Here is a 13,625-nt window from a genome sequence, read left to right on the forward strand (position 1 = left end):
ACACCTGGCTTAATTTTGCTCCGGTCCCTCTAGCCCAGCCTGGGCAGGTCCTTTCAACCCTTTTTGCAGCCGGCAGTGCTAAGGGTACATCCTAGACAGCTGCCCACAGCAATGACTGAGTGAGTGCGAGACAGCAACACGCCCCACACCCTGCAGCTGGTGATCCAAGTTTGACCAGACCGGGACTTCGACGTGGGCGGGGCCCTTGGTTTCCTCCTCCAACCCTTCGTCTGTCTCTGAGGTTTCTCTTGCTGTCCCCATAATCCCCGTCTGCATGTGACTTTCTCCTTAACCCTTGGTGTCTGATGCGCTTTCCTGTATTTATGTGTTTTTCCACTGTTTCTACTTCTAGCCCTGCCAATTCTTCTTCTTTTATTTTTTTAAATCTCCCTGACATAGCGTTTTCTCTCTTGGCTGGCTACAATTTGGAGTTGAGTTATGTATTTTTAGCACATATTTCTTTAATTTTGTTTTGACTCTGCTTAATTTAAACAATAGGTTTTCTTCTGCTGTGTGTTTCTCTCGCACAATCCGTAGCCATGTCTTCAAAGCAAAGTGACTTGATGGAAGGAGGCACAGTGTTCCTAACTGCACTCCTGGGGGAGACGGCGTGTATCCTCGGAGATGGCCTTGTCCTTGGGGGAGGACAGACCCCCGAGTGATTCTGCCCCGACAGGGCCAGCCATCTGTTAGCTCCTTCTCTTCTTTATGTCTCTGACAGAAAGGAAAACAAACAGCTTAACAGGCGGTATATCTGTGGGAAGGGCAGGGAGTGAATTTAAAAACTGGGCCTACTTCCATCTCGACTTTGCTGACTAAAGCAAGATGATGTGTATGTGAATTTGGTGGACATTCCTAGGGGAAAGTATGATCATGTCAAGTCCCTTAAAAGTCATTGATGATAAACTTTCTCCAGCCCAGACTTTGGCACAACCCTGCAGAACCATTTAACAGTGGATTCTCAGGTTTTTCACACAGGACACCTTGTTCTTTTTTTCTAAAGTGTTTAGTTGTATTCGGTGAATGGGGAAAATGAAATACAAAATGTAGGGGCAAATCGCATTGGCCTGAACTTTATACAGAGCTTTCTTATTAGTGTCTCCTCTGACCCTCTGACCACAGCCTCACTGTGGAAAGGTCGAAAATACACACCTATACACATGTGGAGGGGCACACACACGCAGGGGCTGGCAGAAGTGATGCTTGCTTCAGTGAGGTGGGTGAGATAATAATATGGGTGGGGTGGGTGGGGTGTCATGATTTGTAGTTTTGACTTGACCATTTCACCTAAATATCATGCATTGTGCTTGAGGGTGATATTGTTATGTTACAGAATGACATGCCTATAATTTTGTAATAAAAAGAGGCATTGTTTAGGCTGGACCCTGTATGTGTGTGTGTGTGTGTGTGTGTGTGTGTGTGTACTCTAGGAAATGAGACCGCAGCCCAAACCTTCTATGGAAAAGAGATCCAGGTAGATGGGTCTGTCCAGAAAGTATCCAGCTGTGCAATGCGAAAGATAGAGATGTTTCTTGGAGAAGATACGAGATACAAAAACCATTGTCCGCAGGACAGTGACACCTCAGTCCCCTGAAAGTAGGCACCTTGGGACCTCACACAGTTCTCCCAATTGCCATCAGCTGTCCCGTTGTATTTTCCTGAACCTCATCACTCGTCTGAAATCTCTTCCCTTTCAAAGCTGATTTTAGTTTTGGGAAAAGTCAGAAGTCACAGGGCACCAAATCTGGGCTGTAGGAGTCACCTGGGTGATTTCATGTTTCTCCAAAAAGCTGCATGAGACGTGATGTATGAGTGGGTGCATTGCAGAGATTACCCACAGCTGCAGCCTTCTGGATCATCCACATAGTTTCTGGGGAGGAATGTTCAAGCTTAACGCAAAATTGGATGCAGAATCGTTGCTCTACTGGCTCAGTCACTTTGAATGTGACAGCCACACAGTACACAAGCTCACTCAACAGTGTGTACTGCCCCCACTGACTAGTACAGTGAGGTCGTCATTGTTCACACATGTGCATTCCAGTCTGCTCTCCATGGCCACCAAGTTACACTGATGTCATGCAAACCATTTTTGTTGTTAACAATGGCTGGACTTTTTCTGGACAGACCTCATTGAATATATGAAAAGAACAACAGAAGCAAACACATGAAACTCCAGTCTTGGTGAAGTTAAGAAATGTACCCCAAAATCTGTCCTTCAGCTTCTTTTTTAAAAGATTTTATTTATTTAGCTTTAGAGGGGAAGGGAAGGGGAGAGGAGAGAAATATCAATGTATGGTTGCCTCTCGTGAGTCCCCTGCTGGGAACTGGCCTGCAACCCAGGCATGTGCCCTGACTGGGAATCGAACCACGATCATCTGGTTTGCAGGCCCGCACTCAATCCACTGAGCTATACCAGCCAGGGCCAGCCTCTTTTAACAACACTCAGACTGGTAGTCTTTTTCATGGCATTGGAGATAATGTTTAGGGTGATCCTTCCTCTCTTCTTCTCACAAAGGTACGGCCGAATAGTCATTTACTTAATATCCTGTTTCGGTGTTGGTGTCACCGGTGTGGTGGTAGCATTTGCACCAAACTTCCCTGTCTTCGTGGTCTTCCGCTTCTTGCAAGGCGTGTTCGGAAAGGGGACATGGATTACTTGCTACGTGATTGGTAAGACATTGCCACATCTCTTTGTCTACTAAAGGGACCAGGGTTAGGGGGGTAAGAAGTGCGGGCTAGTCAGCCTTCCTTGTGCAGGTATGGCGAGGCTTCATGTGGCGACGGTAAGTATTTCTGCAGATAGCGGGGTACAGGGGCAAGATTCTGACTCTTTAGGAGTTGAAAGGCCACCTTACTTTGGGGACCAAATATGGCACATCACAGAATAGTGGGGTGACCACTACCATACTGTTTTCCCATGATTTTTTTGCTTTTCTTTTTTAGAGATTAATTTTTATTAAAATTCAATAGTTCCTTGAAACACGTTTAAAGACCTTTCTGTGTATTTCTTCGACACAGTTTAAGATGACACCCCTGTGTTCTTTTCCTTCTCTATCAGTGGAGAACTCTTCACCACGCCAGAGATGTGAGCGGCAAGTGAGAAGTTCATTTGGGAACCTTTGCTATCTTCCGTAACTAGAAAGTTTGACCTTCTGGGTGCGAAAGGAAGAAAGCCTTCCCCTTGCTCTTTGCTCATATTACGGGGAAGTCCTGGCTGCTATCTTTGGCCCAATTTCCCGTGGTGTCGAGGCGGGGCACCGACTCTAAAATTCGTGGTGGATTTGTGATCAGGGGAATTTGAATACTCCTCTTTAATTATCACCCCAGATCTTTGGGCGCCTGTTCTCCTCTGAGATGCTAGGCAATTCCTCCCCAAGGAGGACCCACTTTGGAGACGGAAAGTCTTCTTATGGACAGGAAGGGAGGGAGAGTGTTAGAAGGATTGACTGTCGCTGCCTGGCGCAGAAGGAATAACTTTGAAATACGAAGCATTTTTCGGGAGACCCAAGTATAGAGAATTTTAGAAATTGTGACCTGAGGGCAGGAAGAAGAGCATATCCCAGAATGATCAGAAGAGAGTAGAAACCGATTAGTAAGCGACGGGGAGGAGGGAGGATGCCAAGAATGATGCTCCCCATGGGGTTTTTCAAGAAATGTCACACATTTGAAAAGTCCAACCCTCTAGAGAGAATTATCATTTGATAGAAATGATCTTATGATAGTGAAAAATGATTTACAGAGTCTAATATTCATGCTGAGTCTCCTAGGGGGACTATAATGTGCATCTCTTTAGAGATCAGTGATCAAATCTAGCAGGTGTATTATAGTTACGCTCTCCTAATTACAATGACCTTCCAAGATGGCCGTCACGGAAGCTTCCTTAAAACCGACACCTGCATTCTTTGCGTGCCCAGAAGAATGCTGGGCCATGTGTACAGGGAGCTCGAATGCTCGCCCGTGACCCACAGGGAAGGCCTTACAGCACCTGCCCGAGTCGCCTGGGAAACACAGCTCCACCGTGTCCGCCTGTGCGGGAGCCTGGCGTCTTGGAGGGTTCTCTAGGATTCTAGAAACACAGATGGATGTCACAGGTGCAGTGCCTCTGCCTGTTTATTTTGGAGCTGACCCTGAGGTTCTCTGACTTCTGTGTTTGTTTTCCTTCAGTGACGGAAATCGTCGGCTCGAAGCAGAGGAGGATTGTGGGAATCGTGATTCAGATGTTTTTCACCCTTGGAATCATAATTCTCCCTGGAATCGCCTACTTTATCCCTAACTGGCAGGGGATCCAGCTGGCCATAACGCTGCCCAACTTTCTCTTCCTCCTCTATTACTGGTAATGTGGTTTGCATCATTATTGAACTTATTCTTATTCCACGGAAGTGTAGAATCTGTGCTTCCAAACCAACATGAACAAGAAAACAGTCAAGGAGCTTTCCTAACATCTCCGGAATGTCCGCGGGCTTTGGGAATTTCTAGAGAATTTGAAAAATTGATAGAGATTATTCATTGATTATTTGACTAGTGGTTATTAAAATTAATAAAATACCAAAACACAAAATTCTAAATAGAGTGTTAATTATGTGTTATTTTGTAATATCTTTATGAAAATTACAAGGCAAAAAACTGTATCTGACAGTATTTTAGTGCCAAATAAATGCAGTGAGATTGATTTGATTCTCTGTATATATTTTAAAGCAAATTAATATTGCTCAGAAATGCTCTGAGGAATAGGGAAATGTTAAGGATATGAGAAAAGTAATCGAAAAGCTACAGGTGTGTGTGTGTGACTCTTAATGGCATGAACATATTTTAATCATTCCTCTAATTTAATTTTTTAATTTTATTTTTATTGTTGACACTATTACAGATGTCCTCCCCTTTGCCCACCTCCACCCAGCCCTCCCCCCACCCCAGGCCCTCACCGCACTGTTACCTGCCTGTGTCCATGGGTTTTGCATCTCTGTTCTTTGCCCGATCTCTTCACCTTCTTTCATCCAGTCTCCTCCCCTCCCCCCCACCCCTCTGACAGCTGTCAGTCTGTTCCAAGTATGTGGCCAAATCAGTTTATATAGTTTGGGTTCCTAACTTTTTCCTGAATGCTCACTGAATCCCAGTTCTTTGCACATGTGTAATTGAGGACGCTATATCCTAGGATAGCCTGCTGCAAGAGCAATGTGATGTTTAATTATTTTTATTGTGAGCAATGACCCAATTACCAAGTGAGTGTTTTTTTCCTTCCATAATCAACTTGCAAAGATAATCCGTATTTCTGAGAGCCCATTCTAAACTCAAAGATTCTCCTACACTTTTATCTAGTTCTGAGATTCATTTTGTTAGAGACACTCGAGCTGTGAAAGTTTAGGTTTTGAAATTCCTACTCATGACTCAGAAATGCTTCCATCTTGCCAGGGCGGTTCCCGAATCTCCCCGCTGGCTGATTACTCGGAAGAAGGGTGATGAAGCCCTGAAAATTCTGAGGAACATGGCCAAGTGCAATGGGAAATATCTCTCGCCCAATTACTCGGAGGTAATTTTATTTATCGCTTGTAACAAGGGTTGTTATGGTGGATGAGTAGATCACTTATTCGTGTGTTATCAGACATTGGACTAAGTTATTTTTCGTTGGTGAAGTTGTAATAGCATTATAGTTGCGGTTCATTGGTCACTTAGTCCATAGCTTAATGGTGGCACCAAGTTACTTGGATTATTATACTTTACTGACAGTAGGCCCCATTGTATTTAATCATTCATTCATTGTAATAGGACAATCTATAAATCTTTTCTTGACATTCAATTTAGTCTAAAGCTTTGTCTTCAAATTTAGTCTCAGAAGTGCTGTCCGTTTGAACTAGAACTTGAACAAGAATGTAATATTTCAGCCTTTGGACTTACTGTACAGCTGCTGGCTATGCTACTTCCCCCCTCCCTGCTTCCTCCCTCCTTCCCTTTCTCCCTTCCTTCCTTCTTTCTTTCCTTCCTTTCCCCAGCAAAGGCTTTTAGGTGCCTCTGTATCACTGTTGCAAGATAAGTTGGCAGCATTAAAAGCTCATTATTTGTCCTTTGGAAGATTTGATAAACAGCTGAAGACATACACATCCCAGTATATTTGGAGCAAGCCCCGAATAATGAGAGAATAGCATATAAAAATAGATGGCCTTGCGTAGTTGCAAAGACTGAAGTGAATGCAGAGTAATGGAAGGGTTATATATAACAGAAGGTGCATTAGAGAAGAACTTGGGGAAACTGTGACTCTTTGATATACACCGTTAAGAATATTGGGGTGCTAATATTGTTTTCTTCATAGCATCCAGTTCATTTTGATAGAAGCATTCTAATAAGCATCAAGGTTTCGTTGGCTTTAGTGGTCCCTCTCCGGCCCCCAGAACACGGTCAGCCACGTCTGGTTTCTGCCGTCTTCTTCACTCTTGCACTCAGCTGCCAGCAGTGGCCACTCTTGTCCCTGTTGGAAGTAGGTGAATGACGGACCTTGAGGTTTATGGATCCTAAAGTGTATGGTACAGATAAAGTGCGGTCTGTTCTAACCACTAAGACTAGTGGGTCCTTGTTCTTTGGGTTGAGCTGTGTCCTTTCCATTTGGGGAAAAGATATTCCACTGCTTCCCAGGTTCTCTCTCATCCCATTAACTATCGGTCTTTATAGCTGGGTCCACTGTGTGAACATTTGTACTCAATTTTATGAGTCAAGTGAATATTTTCTCTATTCATTCATGAGTATCCTGAAGACATTCCACATGTCATCCCAGAGCTAAGCATGTGTAAGAACCAACTCAAAGGTTTTAAGACATGCACAAAACAGTTGTGTGTGCTGGCTTATGAGATAAAAACGTACGTTAACCAGGTATGTCCTGGGTTCTCATGAGTGGCTAAGAGGCCTGAGGGTGGTTCCCAGAGCAGCTGCTGTGGCACATCCTATGAGTGTCTAGTTCAAGGCCACTGCTGCGGACCCACCGATTTGCTTCCAGTTCATGAGCACTGCGGAGGTCACTCCTACAGGAAGGGAGGTCAAAGCCCCACATGGTGGTCCTTGTCAGAGATCATGCGCTTCCAATGCAGTAGCTTCCAGCACCTTCCCACTCGAGGCTGACGGATAATCCCTGTTTGAAGTCAGACTCCAGCCTCCCTCAGGCATTCACTCTGGCATCCCAGTGGCCACTGTTGGCATTTTGTTACGGAAGCCGAGTCTGGTGTTGAATGTGTCTGCTTTTGTTATTCCAGTGAGTCTTCACTTCACTCGCTTAAACAAGTTTATGATGGAAAATTTCAAACATATTCAAAAAGAGAAAAAGATTTAATGTATCTCTTTATGCACGTCACCCAGAGCCAGCAACAAGCAGCTCAGGCCCAGTCTCAGTCTTCTGTACTCCACCACTGTCGTCCCCACCGATGACGAGTCTCGTCCCCGGCAGCCCACCTCTCACCTCGCCCCGTTCCGATCCTACCTACAGAATAGAAACCGACAGGCAGTTACTGTCTCTGGGGAAGCGTGTGCTCCGTCTCAGGCTCCTGCTGAACAAGCGCCGAAGAGTATTCAGTTGAATACAAATTGTCACACATTGGATCCAGCTGTTAGGCCTGATGGCCAGTGTCATAAGGGCACATTGGGATGGCTGTGGAGATAAAAGATAAAATACAGAAATAATCTCAATATCACCATTTTTAAATGACCATAATTTCTTCACATGGAATTACCAAGTCAGTGTTTCCAATTCGCTGCTTCCTCGACTGTCTTAGGGTGTTTACCCCTGTGTGTTTGAATTAGGACAAATGGCTTTTTTATATTGTGATTGGTTGATAAGCCTCTTTGGTCTTGATAGGTTCCTGAATTTTTTTTCTTGCAACTTTGGGGGTGAGGAATACCCTTTGGGGGCTTTATTACTGTAACATTTTCTGAGATCTAAATTTCATTGCTTGGATCTCTGAGGATCCTATGACGTGTCTCTTCCCAGAAAGTGGCGGTTAGTTCTAGTGCTTTAATTGGCTTCTGGCTGGATTTTCGGCAAGACCCCATCTTAGTGACTGCATACATTTCCATGAAGAGACACTTAGTGTCTGCCTGTCTCTTCTCGTGATGTTAGCTGCCACCAGTCATCATTGCCTGCATTTATTAATTCATCAGATGGTGCAAAATGGTAGTGTCTCATTTTAACAGGATTTCTTCATGTGTTACTCACTGGATACTTATATCAGGACTAACTTCTCCCATCAGCTGCTCAGTGACTATGACATGCAGTTCCAATAGAAAGAGCAGGGTACAAGCATAATTTTTTCTTTTCAGAATGAACTGCCTACCCCCGTCCTCCCCAAAGGGACCAGTGTGTTGTGTGTTGTGGGTTTGAAGCCTCATTATGAATTCCTGGATTTGAATATACAGCATAGATTTCGATCCGCTGCAGTTTTTGTTATCATCTTTATCAATGCTCACACTGCCGTCTTTGGCAGCCGAGGCTCACCCCTGTTGGTTCCCGGGTCTCTCTGCCACACCCCCAGGAGCTGCCTTGCTGTTCCACAGGCATGGCGAGATTTTCCATGCTCATCTTGTAAGTTTCAGTCTCACCCTTGGAACCACCCACTTCTCAAAGGGCACACTGAGCTTTTTAAACGTATGTCTTCTAACGAAACCTATGCATCCCCAGCCCCTTTTCATTGCACAACATAAGCCGGAAAGCAAAGTACTGTCTTCAAAAACAAAAGGAATTACTATTTCAGCTCAGAACACCTGACTAATAGCTGAGTTATAGGCCGAAGTATAGTTTTCTACTTCCGAGACCCTGATGTTGCCACAGAGCACAGCGGTGCGCAGAACGCCACCTTGCTGGACTCGGAAACCAGGCCAGGGCACAGACACTGTGTGCAGGCGCCAGCGCCAGCATCGAAGCAGGATTCCATTATCATTTTGTGAAATGATATCAGATACTTCTGTTTGGGTGACTCAAATAACTACTGCCCAGGTCCATGTTAGGCTCACCTTGAAACCTTCTGTTTACATGGTCACTTCAAACCCCCACCGAGTCCTTTCATGGCCTTGGCTCGTGTCCCCACCCTCTAGATATAACCTTAGGGACCCCGAGGCCCAAGGCCCATGACCCTGTGCTCTTGCTTTTCACAGAATGTCTTCCCAGTACATCCTCACTTTGGAAGAAGTTATCACCCTATAAAATCACCTCATCCTTCACGACCTCTCCAGTTCCTACCTTGGGCTGAGGGTGCACATCACAGATTGTACGGAAGGTGGGGATGAATTCGAATCTGCTTGGATGCAAAGCCGTCCCAGAAAGCTGGCAGCTCTGAGTTCCCCTCCTGTCACAAGAGCCTCAGCGACCTCCCCACCCCAGCCTGTCCCATTGCTGGCACCAGAGGTCCTGGTGTACTGTAGGGGAACCGAGAGCCTAAAGTGACCCAAGGATGCTCCAAACTGCAGCAGACACCCCAAATTCACTACCAGCTGGGTCACCAATCCACTGGCCTCTAGTGGAGGGAAGGAAGATGTAGGAAATGCCAGCTGTCCAGAAATAGCCAAAGTGAAGTTGATGAATCGGTTTAGTAATTAATAATTAGCCATCACTAATTCATCACAAGTAGTAATTAGTAAAAGTTTCTGGAACACACAACAGAAAGACAGTTGCAAACTGGAAACAGGAAATGAGGCTCAGGGCTATACTGAGATAAAGCATCTTTCATCAAGAGAAGGTGACTCAGTTTGGTGACTCAGATAACTACTGCTCTTGTCCGTGGCTATGCGCTCTTCTCATTGACTGGGTATAATATTGAATTTTCTGAACTGATGGGGAATTGGTCAGTAGTGATGGCGTTTCAGCCGTAAGGAACAGTTCAAGTTTTGCTTATAATTTCCAGAGGCATAAGCAAGAAATGGCACAGGTCAAGTTGGCCTCACAAAATAAGCTAAATAAAGCATTGTTTGTGTGATTAAACTGGATTTGTCTGCTCAGGGAGTTTTCAAAGCTGATCTTTGTTTGTTTTCAATTTTAACAGAAGAAAATATGTACAGTGGATCTGGTCCAACATTCAACCAGGCAGATTATTCTGAGAGTTGGTTGTCCTGTAAACAATATCAGTTACGTTTCCCATGGGTGGTACTCATCTCGTGGGTGAATAACCCCCGGCTCTCTGTCTGGCTGCTTTCATTTGCCAAAGTTCCTGGCTGGCCTGTGATGGTGTTGAGGAGATAGCCAGCAAGGAGAGATGCAGGTGATCAGAGCACCAGGCTCTCTGTACACACCAGTGGTGTGAGTGCGATTCACCGGAAGGAAAAGCCCCGAATAAAAAACCAGTGCAAACAAGGCAAGTAGGCTGAGCACATGGGAAATTATGTGGAAAACCTGGAAAGGGTCAGAGCATGTGAAACATGAGGTAGCTACCTGATGTGGAAGAAGGAGTCACTTGGACACCTAGCCCTGGTTCTGTGGCCAGAGGAGGCTTCAGAGATTCGACAGTTTTGGTTGTCTGGATGACACCGGGTTGTGGTGGCTTAGGTTATTGTTTGAAATATTCACATCCCCCTCATTTCCATCGGGCAACGATGTTTCCTGGCTCCTTGGACGTTGAGCACGGCGATGTAACTGGGTTTGTTCTCATGGTGGATGGAGTGTATGCCTTGCCCTTTGACCTTGGGCTTGGTCATGTCAGTTGCTTTGGCCAGTGGTAGGTCGTCAGATGTGATGCAGTAGCCTTGAAATGCGCTTGTGTGTTTGGTTTGACCTCTGCCCTTTGTCTGTCATCTTGAGAGGATTCTCCAGTCCCTCTGCTGGCCCCAGAGGGGACAGAGGCATGTGGAGCCAAGCTGCTGTGGCAGAGCTCCCCCAAACCTGGACCGGCACTCTTGCAGCCAGCCCATAAGCGTGCAAGCTAAAGGAGTGCTTATTACTTTATGCCAGTGAGGCTGGTGAGTGTTATGCAGCATTACTCATCAGTAGTCAACCCATATGTTGGCCAAACAGCCCTGGTCACTTACCTCGCACAACTGCAGAACAGCACTAACTGTGGGAGTCACTGTAGCAGCAGTTTTGTCTTCGTTTTTTAAAAGGATTTTAAAAGCTCTAATCCTGAGATCCCTTCCTCTCCCCTGCATTCCCCGACCTCGTCTCTTTGTATGGAATATGTTCGTGGAAAATTGTAGGTTACAGCTCTAGCTAACAAAGAGCTTCTAATACGACAGAACCGAATATGCCCGTATTTTTTAGTGATAGTGGGTGTGCTCTGTTCGCCTGTAAGACCAGTAAGGTTGATTGTAGTTTCCTTATTTTCATGACACTCCTACAGAGTTCATTGTTCATAGCTGATGTACAACTTATTAAAGGGTGAGTACAGATACTGCCCAACCTACAACAGGGTTATGTCTGCCTCCATCAACCCATCGTAAGTGGAAAATATCACAAGTCAAAAATGCATCTTTACTCCTAGCCTACTGAACATCACGGCTTAGCTTAGCCCACCTTAGAAAGCTCAGAACACTTCCTACTGGGCAGCAGTTGGGCAAAATCATTTAACACAAAACCTATTTAATAGTAAAGTGTTGGCTGTCTCATAATTTTTATGGGTATCCCATTTTCACCATCATAAAGTGGAAAAACCGTTAGCCCCACAGTCACAAGCAGAGGAGAGTTTGTTCCCGATGATACACTGATACCCGTGCACGCGCATGCTCGTGGGCAGTTCCCATGGCGACTTCCCATGGCGACACGTGGAGGCAACATCAGGCACTGGCACTTGAACTTTCTCATCCCACAGACATCGTCATCAACCTAAATGGTCCCACTCTTGGATGTAGTTCCAAAACGGAAGAGATTAAAAGCTCACTAGACAGTGCCGGGCTAAGCTGGAGATCGCCTTGGCTACCAGAGAGATTTCCAACTCTCACCGGCGGCCAGCTAGTCTGTGTCTTCGTGTAACCATCACACAAACACCAGTGTTGTCTGTCGCAGAGGGGGACTTTCCAGCTTTGAGAATGTCTGTTTCTGACATTCCCCTTCCAAGGGGGATTTTGATAAACATAGTTTTCATTCCTCCAAAAGAGGAACCACATCGTGGTCCTGGCTTCCACGCAGCCCATGAGGGCTGGGTTGTGTTCTAGTCCCATGATACGCTATATGGTCTCTGGGGACTGCAATAATTATCCCAGACTTGGGACTGGAGAACTGTCTGCATGGGATTTATTTAAAAAGATCCAGAGGAATAACTTAGGGCCCGGGAGGGCCTGATGGGCTCCAGCACAGCAGCTGAGTTGCGAGTGGGAAGGCGCCGGCCTAGACGATGCTGCAGGATGTGGGAAGGAAGCCACTGGAAACCCGAGCGGCACTTTCCCTTACGGGGCCAGTCTTCCCGCTCGGACTGCACACAGAGAATGGTGTCCACTCTGCCAACGAAGCCTGCAAACGACACACAAAAATGCGCACGGCAACGTGCGTGCCGCCACGTTCGCCGTCATTTGGCATATTCCTGAATGCGTAAAAATGGTAGCACACTTCATATACCAAACTTAAGATGGACCTTTGGAGCTGAGAATTCATTTAATAGTACTCTACTTACACACATTTTTGGAACTTTATATGTCTTGATACTGGGCCTATTTTCATGGCACCATCTAATACGCAGATTCATTAGGTACCAAGTGTTTGTTTCTAAATTGGTTACAACCTAAATCCTGTCGACTGTTTTTAAGGAAACCCAGCAGACCCAGGCAGCTCCAGGTGGCTGCAGGTCTGGAGAAGGAGCCTCTCAGAGCTCAGATTCATTCACACCCACCCACAGCCGTCTTCACACCCTCAGCCCTAAAAGATGAACATGCTTTTGTTAGTAGGCACCCCCCGTACTACTCGACCTCTGAAGCACCCTCCAATTATGGACTTCGTGCTCTAACTGTTCTTCTTTGGAATAAAGGGGAGCCCCAGTCCAAGCCCAGCATCAGTGACGCAAACGCAGAACGGATAGGAATGTTCCCCAAAGAGAATCAAGTGGTTCTTTAGGAAACTGAGAATCACTGTCTGAGAAAATGCCTGCCCCCCCGTACCTCTTCCATGGAGGTGATGTGCATAAGCAAACCTCGTAAATGTGCAAGGCGATCACACGTTTTAGGCCCACCCACACCTGCATCAGATCCCACGCGGGGGCTGAAATCTGGTTGGTTAACTTTTTCATTGCCTGGGCCCACTGCACGCCCTGAGCTCCAGGCTTCGGCGGAAGGCAGTTCTAGCCCAGCTCTCTCTGCGCAGTCTTGCTCTCATGGTTTGTTCCTGCGATCGTCTGATTAGTGCCTGTTCCTTTAACATGCTGTAGAAATTTAGTTTTACTGGGGTCATCTTATCTAAAGGACTTATTAATTCTAAGAAACAGATAAAATCATAAAAATGGCAATTTTCCCAAATTTAAATCAGTCTTGGCTTAATTACTTCAAAAGAGAACCGTGGTACTTAATGTAATGAATTTCTACCAAGAAAAAGGTGTAGATTACAGGGTTTTTAAATAAACTTGGGGGATCTACAGAGTTTTTATCACTCAGGATATGCTAGGGTGTGTGTGTGTGTGTGTGTGTGTGTGTGTGTGTGTAAAACACACAGTACCAAAATCTTGGTGGCTTGAAACAACAAAGGA

The 13,625-nt window shown here is 45.6% G+C and overlaps 1 protein-coding gene across 1 annotated transcript in view; it reads left to right on the forward strand.

The window, feature by feature from the left end:
* Positions 1–13,625, forward strand: part of SLC22A3 (solute carrier family 22 member 3) — a 74,399-nt gene that overhangs the window by 39,701 nt on the left and 21,073 nt on the right. The window contains exons 3-5 of the mRNA XM_037058919.1: positions 2,516–2,670; positions 4,165–4,333; positions 5,410–5,527. Coding sequence (XP_036914814.1) covers positions 2,516–2,670; positions 4,165–4,333; positions 5,410–5,527 — 442 coding nt within the window. The remainder of the gene's footprint in view (positions 1–2,515; positions 2,671–4,164; positions 4,334–5,409; positions 5,528–13,625) is intronic.

This window comes from Sturnira hondurensis, unplaced genomic scaffold, assembly GCF_014824575.4.
Source record: "Sturnira hondurensis isolate 20B ecotype Veracruz unplaced genomic scaffold, ASM1482457v3 Scaffold0000167, whole genome shotgun sequence".
Taxonomy (NCBI): Eukaryota; Metazoa; Chordata; class Mammalia; order Chiroptera; family Phyllostomidae; genus Sturnira; species Sturnira hondurensis.